Source organism: Asparagus officinalis, chromosome 7 (genome assembly GCF_001876935.1).
Source record: "Asparagus officinalis chromosome 7, Aspof.V1, whole genome shotgun sequence".
Lineage (NCBI taxonomy): Eukaryota > Viridiplantae > Streptophyta > Magnoliopsida > Asparagales > Asparagaceae > Asparagus > Asparagus officinalis.
Genome location: NC_033800.1, coordinates 103,098,748 through 103,106,856, shown reverse-complemented (window position 1 = coordinate 103,106,856; position 8,109 = coordinate 103,098,748). Strand labels below are relative to the sequence as shown.

Below are 8,109 nucleotides of genomic sequence, written 5' to 3'. Positions count from 1 at the left end.
CATCTCTAGTGATCACATGGCATAAAAACATCACCTTTTCCAGCCAGAATTCACACTTCTTAAACTTTGCGTATAGCTGTTACTCTCTTAGGATTTGCAATACAATCTTCAAATGTTCTTCATGTTCTTGGTAACTCTTAGAATAGATCAATATGTCATCAATGAAAACCACCACAAATTGACCCAAATATTGTTTGAATATCCGATTCATCAGATCCATGAATGTGGCCGGCGCATTAGTCAGTCCAAAAGGCATCACTAAAAATTCATAGTGACCGTAGCGAGTCCTGAATGCTGTTTTTACTACGTCCTCAGGCTTAATCTTTAACTGATGGTACCCTGACCTTAAATCAATTTTGGAAAAATATTGAGCTCCTTGAAGCTGATCAAATAGATCATCTATCCTTGGGAGTGGATACTTATTCTTAATGGTTAGTTTATTCAACTGTCTGTAATCTATACAGAGTCTCATACTCCCATCTTTCTTTTTTACGAATAAGACTGGTGCTCCCCATGGAGACACGCTGGGTCTAATGAATCCTTTATCCAATAACTCTTGAAGTTGTTCCTTTAGTTCCTTCATCTCAACTGGCACCAATCTATAAGGGGCTTTAGATATAGGAATGGTCCCTGGGACCAAGTCTATGGCAAACTCTATCTCTCGATATGGAGGCAATCCTAGCAAATCTTCTGGAAAGACATCCGGGTAATCTCTTACAACAAGTATATCTGAAAGCTTTTTCTCATTCAATTGGTCAATTATCAAAAAGATAAATATCCACTACAACCTTGCCTCAATAATTTATTAGCCTTCATAAATGAGATTAGGTGCGCGAGTGGTCTTCTACTTTCCCCTTGGAAAACAAAACTCGCCTCCGCTTGTGGTTTAAACTTTATCAGTTTTCTCAAACAGTCTATAATTGCATGATGAGATGCTAACCAATCCATTCCTAGGATAACATCAAAATCTGACATGTCTAGGCATACAAGGTGTGCATTCATGACATGATCACTCACTAAAACTCCATAATTCTCATAAACATATGTTGCTAGGAGACTACCACCCATAGGTGTGGACACAATTATCTCACTACTTAATAGTGTCGGTGAATTGGGAAAATTCCTAGCAAAGTGAGGTGATACAAAAGAGTGTGTAGATCCAGGGTCGAAAAGTGCATGAGCGGTGAATGAACATATGGGAACTATACCTTCCACCACAGATGGTGATGCTTGTGCATCCTTCCTTGTCAGAGCAAAAACTCTTCCTTGGTTCCTTTGGTTCTGCTACACACTCTGGTTGGACTGAGCCTTCCGCTGGGGAGCATTTGATTGCTGTGAGGCATTAGTTCGAGCTGCGTGATCTCCTCTTGGTGCTCGCTCTGTTATTGCTTGATTCCTCAAGGTTAGACAATCTCTCTTGAAGTGCCCAGGTTGACCACACTCTAAACATGCACGGTGAAGTCTGCAATATCCAGAGTGATGATTGCCACATCTAGGGTAGGCTGCTGACTTATTTGGCTGATTTGCTCGATCACGACGAAAGGGAAATTTTGCTGTCGCTGACCTCCTGGGCTGATTCGATGCTGACTTATCGGTTGTGGGACTTCCTTTTGTTCGTGGGCGTTTAACTGAACTCTGCTTCTTATTGCGGATCTACTGATACTCCAGCTGGTCTTTCTCAATTTCAAACGCAGTCTCCACCAGTTCTGCGTAGTTCCTGATTCTGTGGGCCACAAGTTTCCCTCTGATATTTCCCCTGAGTCCCCTTTGAAACTTCTTAGCCTTATCTGATTCTTCAGCGATCAAATGTGGAGCAAACCTTGATAGTTGAGTAAACTTAGCCTCATACTCTTGGACTGTCATGTTATTTTGTTGCAAACCTTGAAATTCAATAGCCCACTGATCCCTAACACTCTCCACTGATCCCTAACACTCTCTGGGATATATTTCTTATTCATAAGCTCCACAAATCTATCCCAATCAATCTGTCTCTGGGCAGCTCTTTCTAATCTTAAGGTTGCCCTCCACCAATGTTCAGCTTCCCCTCTGAACATGAAGGCGGCGTATGACACCTTTTGCTCCTCTGCACAATTTAAGACTGTAAAAATCTTCTCCATTTGTAAAATCCAATCCTCCGCCACCAAAGGGTCGGTGGTACCTAAAAAGATGGAGGTGTGAGCTTCCGAAACTATTCTAGGGCTGAGATAGTAGGTGTTGGTTGGTTGCCTCTAGGATTGATACGCTGCTTGAGGATCTCTGCCAATCGTTCCAATGGGTCTTGCATTGGTTCTTCTTGATCAACAGGCCGTTTGCCGGCATTCCTCCTTCTCATTCCGATAGGAACAGAAGATCCTTCTTCAATATTCTCCAGGTGATGTCCTTCCTCATTTTGGGTCTGATTTGCTCTTGTTCTCACCATTATCTATATGAAAATGTAGCAGCAAAAGTTCAGATTCCACAGACTATTCAAAGTACTTCACTCAGAAATATTTCATTGCTCGCATAATATATATAAGGAACTTCAACAATCAACTTAGAGTACTGATTTCTCCAAAAGCTTTTCATTGATATAATATTAACATACACCTATTCATCCATACAAGAGTTCTACAAAAGTACAATAATCCATATCTAATATATAGATAAAAAGTATGCAGTCCCAAAATACACCACACTTGGGTGTCCACCCAAAAGCCAAAAGTAATATGATTCCTAAGGTTAGTGACCCAATGGGTCAACCTCTAGGAAGAGGTGGAAGGGCTGCTAGAAGTAGATTCCGTATCAGAGGCCTCAGTCGGCTGTGGTTCACTACCATCGAGGCTAATCTCCGCCTGCTCTTCATCCTCTGCAGGATCCTCCACCATCGGCTCATCCTCCCATGCCCATTCCTCCTCATCTAGGTCAAGCTCCCAACCAAGTGGAACTCCTTCTAGGATCTCACCATGTAGAGCCTCTGGTGCCACCTCAAATTCCCACTCCATGGGCTCCTCATCGTCCATAGGATCCTCGGGGTCCTCCTCTGGGTCCTCCTCCTCGGGATCCTCCTCTATCGGGTCCTCCTCCTTGGGGTCCTCCTCTATCAAGTCCTCCTCCTCGGGGTCCTCTATCGGGTCCTCCTCCTCGGGGTCCTCCTCTATCGGGTCCTCCTCCTCGGGGTCCTCCTCTATCGGGTCCTCCTCCTCGGGATCCTCCTCTATCGGGTCCTCCTCCTCATCCCTCTTCGCTAATCGCCCACGGGTGTGATGGACAATCGGGGAGTAATCCACTCTCTCCCCAAACATCTCCTCTGGGTCAGTCTCCTCAGAGCTGATCTCCCAATCCTCTGAAAGTGTTGACCACACCTCCCCGCTACTAATGGATCCTTCCATCTCAGAAACACTCGAATCTGAATCTGCCATTCCTGCCAAAAGTCATCTATCAGCCTCCAATGGTACAAAACCAACCTAATAGAAATCTAGATATCATAAGAACGTCATGGAAAGATAATTCCTCCATGACTGGTGTTTGACACCGACTAGAAAGATCCCTACGTCCCCTAGGTATTTCAATGTAGGACTCTTAAGGTGTCAACATGTGCTCTGATACCACTCTGAAACGCCCCTCCTCTGTGAGGTACATAAAAATTTGAGCATGACCTATCTGTAATAAGAAGGGTCGACCTGCTAAATCTTTATGCACATCACAACATAGATATACTGAAGGGCGAAAAATAAAGAAGTGGAGATGCATATGCAATACCATAGATCACGAGGTTGACAACAGAGTCCATAGAATACCAAAATAGAAGAGAACTAAAGGGTAATACAAAATATTACAATAATAGCAGTGGCTACAACATTAATACATGTTTTATAAGTCAAAGGTACTACAAAAGTGAACATAAATTAACCCCTATTAAGATTTTCCACTGGAGCTAATCTTCAAATTCAGGGTCCACAATGCCCTTATCCTTGCCAGTTGTATGACCTGCGAGTGGATTTAGAAATAATAGGGGTGAGCCTAAGGCCCAATAGGTAACCATAAAAATCTCGGGTACAATCCAAGGGAACGAATGAAAATGATAGACATAGATATCAAACTTGAACAACGGGGTCTCAACATTAAGTTGCCATTCTTATATCCTAATCATTGACCGAAGTGAAATAACATATAAAGATGAATAATCAAGGTCTAATATTCAGGATTCCAAACTCCCCAATCGTGGGATAATCAATAAATCGCGCATGCCTTTATACACCCACCGGTGAGCGTCCTCACACAGGGCATTGTCCTACCGGGACACTATAACATTACAACCCACCGGTGAAGCTTACTTCACACAGGGCATAATCCATGAATATAGACAATCAATCATCAACGAAGAGAGGAATACTATCATTATCAATAGTTGAACCATCGAATCAATTAGAATTGTTGCAATGAAATCATTCAAGGATATCGAAGGTATAAAACTGAAATAAACAACATTAGGATAGCAATGATTAACCAATCAACAACGAGCCCATGCATGAGGTGAATCAAATAGGAATATTATGAAAATGATAAGATATACAATTAGCATGGGAAACTAACTCGCAGGAACTTCAAGAAAGTAATCAATCGAACTCTCAAAGACTTGAGAGGAAACAATGAAAGGTTACCTACCGATTATGCCAGGATCCTCTCGGCCAACGAATGAATCCAAGATTCTCTGTCATAGTATTGAGACTTGCTTCACTTCCTCCTCCAAAATCCTCAACTAACTCCTTTCTCCTCTCCTTCTTCTTCAATGTTTGGAGCTTATGGAATCTATTTATTTTTCTTCTTTTTTTTTTACAAGAGGAGAGGGGCTGGGGTTTGGTTGGCCAGAGGAGAGGGATGAAGGTTTGGAGAGTTTTTTTTTCTTTAGAATGGCAAAATGAGAGGTGGAGGGCACATATATATAAGCCCATGTGAAGAGAAATCTTCAATTTGGCCAAAGATGAGGGTTTAAAATGTAAAATACTCCTACTAACATGGCTGACCAAAATTAAACAATTATGTTAATTAGAGTGTTCAAATTAGGTATTTAATGATTTGGTTATCTCTAATCAAGGTTTAAAGCATGGTTAACTTAGGTTTACATGTTAAGTTTGTATGCATGCTATGACTTAGTTAACTAGATCACAATATGAGAATTAGCTTAGTTTAAATTCTCATACTAGAAGATTATATGACAAAATACCAACTAGATTGAAGACTAAAGAAGCTAAGAGCTGAAACCAATTACTGGTCTGGTCATACCGACTGAAGGTTGGGCCTATCATATCCAAAGCATTCCAGACTCTTCTATAAAAGAAACGAGTCTAGAACGCTTTGGAGGGGGTATTTATAGACGTCCAAAATTGCCGATGGGTTCCCCAATGTGGCTCAAGACAAAGAGAAGACGATGACCAACATCATCATAGTCAAAGAAGTTTATCTGATGACGATAAAACGCATGAAGCAAATCAGTAAAAGCATACAAATTAACAAATTGACGAAACACGCGTAAAGGGGAGAGCAAGTGAACCGAAAGAATTGCAAACAGCCAAAAGAGTCAAAAAGACAATACACTTGGCCAGGTGACTCGCACTGCTCCGAGTCACCAAATGGTGACTCGCACAGCTCCGAGTCACCACAACTATCTGGGCCTCCCAAACCTTCTAAAACACGGATTTCAATGTTTTATTAGAATTCTTAAGTCCCAGGACCTCCCTAATTGTTCTGAAGTTATCCTTAAGTTTGCCTAGGAAGTTATCAACTATAGATGACGTCAAAGCACTTGATCTTATCAGAAAACACGGTGGCAAAAGCCTATAAATAGAAGCCCAGAGCCCTCATTTAAAAGGATCTGAAATCTGAGGGTGAGGTGCTGTCTAATTGAACAGTAGACCACAAATTTCAGAGGAGAATTGGCAGATCCTTGTGAACTTCTTCATAAAGAAACAGCCTTCGAAAGATCTGAGATTCTCTCCCCCTCCTTCCTTCGGATAAAACTTTGTTTTGATCTCGAGAAGAGCCACAATCTCGCTTGGTCGTGATTATCGCTGCAGCAATTGTTTCCTTCGTGAAACAAGAGCATAATCACACTTGTCAACCGGATCTAATCTGTAGTGGTCCACGGACTAACGCGTCCCCGGCACAGGCAAAGATCCCACGCAAAGTAACGGGTGATAAACATTCTCTACGTTTTGTTTGATAAAGTTATAATCATATTTTTCAATGTAAGAAGATCTTATAAAAAGATTAACTTTTCTTTGTTTTATTCGAACTTGTAATTGATAAACGATGTAAAAGGTTTGATGACAATGAAAGCAACTTTTGATAGAAACAATGATGCAGCCATTGTTCGACTTCTACAGACACGGTAGCTGGATCTTTAGTAGAATCGCCGAACAGATACTCTGGCTTCCTCAACGGATGTGTGGAACTTGGGTCCTTCACTAAAGGCACATCAGTAATCAGTTTCCTTAAGGTACGATGCTCTCCCTTCCAAATTAATTGCAGAAGTTCGTCTGGTGCATCTGAAGCAAATTAAGGGGCCGTTGGTAGAGGGATAGGTTCGTCAATGGTGGCGTAGTCCTCACTAGAGCGACCTTCCACTCCGAGAGTATTGAGTGCCCTCGAGGGAAAATTAACTGAGGTAAAACGATGTACGATTATTGACACAGTCATAAATACCTATGTTAAGACAGTATAAGCATTGAACTTATCTCACGAACTATAAGATAGAGTCACGACCTTATAAAGGGTGAGACGATCTCAATCACATCGTGCACGTAAAGGACAAGGCATATTACCACACGGATAACGCGATAACATACCCTAGCCCACGTAACGCGACACAACATGAGATCGCCCCATGTCTTAAAACATGTTTCAACCAAGCAAAACACGTTTCGTGAAACGTCCACTCCCACGAAGGAGAGTGGTAGCTCTTCCCAATTACCTCACTGGGAAAAGTAAAATGGGGACATCATGCAAGATCTTTATTCATAACAAATTTTGGCTAAAAGAAAATAAAAGAGCTAATTAACTAGGCGAGACGATTAAGAACTACGTTATACACACGAAGTACGGGATATATCGTCACGTGAATAACGTGATAATATACCCGCCCTCCGGAATATAGCGCAGTAGGAAATCGCCCCAAGTTAATTTAGACATGCGTCGACCAAGGGAAACAAGTCTTGTGAAGCGTCCACTCCCACGAAGGAGAGTAGCGACTCTTCCCAATTGCCTCACCAAGGAGAACAAAGTGGGGATGCAACATACAGAATGATATATTGAGTTCATGAATAAAAAGAAACGATGAAGTTATACCTATGCGATTAAAGGGCGTCGCGTCGGGCGACTGATTCGCCGAACAACTTCTAGGAATGCGGGATCTCTTAGGCGACATATCTGCAACAAAGTGGTAATAATTTGATTACACCAGAAATTGAGGAATAGCAAGCTAATACAAATGGAAAATGGCACTATTCTACAAAATGGGATTTATCATTAAAAATCCGATTAAACCTACATAGTGGGCCTAATACAGAGTTAGTTTCAACCCACGATAGCTCGTGTAAAAGACTATACCAGAATTTCGGAATTCTAGCTAAATATCTCGGAGTTTCAGTTCAAGACATGTACATGGCCAAAAAGGAAACATAGACGTGCCTACAAATCGTGCTATCGTGTGCACTAAAAGCCCCGATATGGTAGTTATCATACAGGTGTTCGCGGGAAAAGTTGGTGTTTTCTTCATTATCGATGTCATTGCACTCAGTTAACAACTTTATGCGTTACAAAGAGATCCGGTCTTTTTATAAGATCCGGCTTACAATGAAAATCAAAATAAAACAAAGAAATCAAAATTACAACTTCTCTCTTTTACCGAACAAATCACAAGATCCTGTTATTCGGTCTCTTGCTTCTGTGGGTTGTTTGCCTGCGCCGGGGTTGCTTACCGTGGACCACCGCGTGATCTGGATCCAAGCAGATCTACGACGTATTACGGGTATTATCCCACCAAGGAGATAATAGCCGGGAGGGATCGTTTCACCAAGGAAACGACCGCTCGAATCTCGGGATCTAAGAACCAAGCTTAGATCCGGAGTGTAA

General features: G+C 41.8%; 1 protein-coding gene across 1 annotated transcript; it reads right to left on the bottom strand.

The window, feature by feature from the left end:
* LOC109847592 (glutamic acid-rich protein-like) lies at positions 2,742–3,398 on the bottom strand. The gene has a single exon (XM_020416824.1). It carries the CDS (start codon positions 3,396–3,398, stop codon positions 2,742–2,744), a length of 657 nt encoding a protein of 218 aa, XP_020272413.1.

Coding starts and splice junctions, on each gene's coding strand:
- LOC109847592 (XM_020416824.1), bottom strand. CDS start 3,398: ATGGCAGATTCAGATTCGAGTGTTTCTGAGATGGAAGGATCCATTAGT.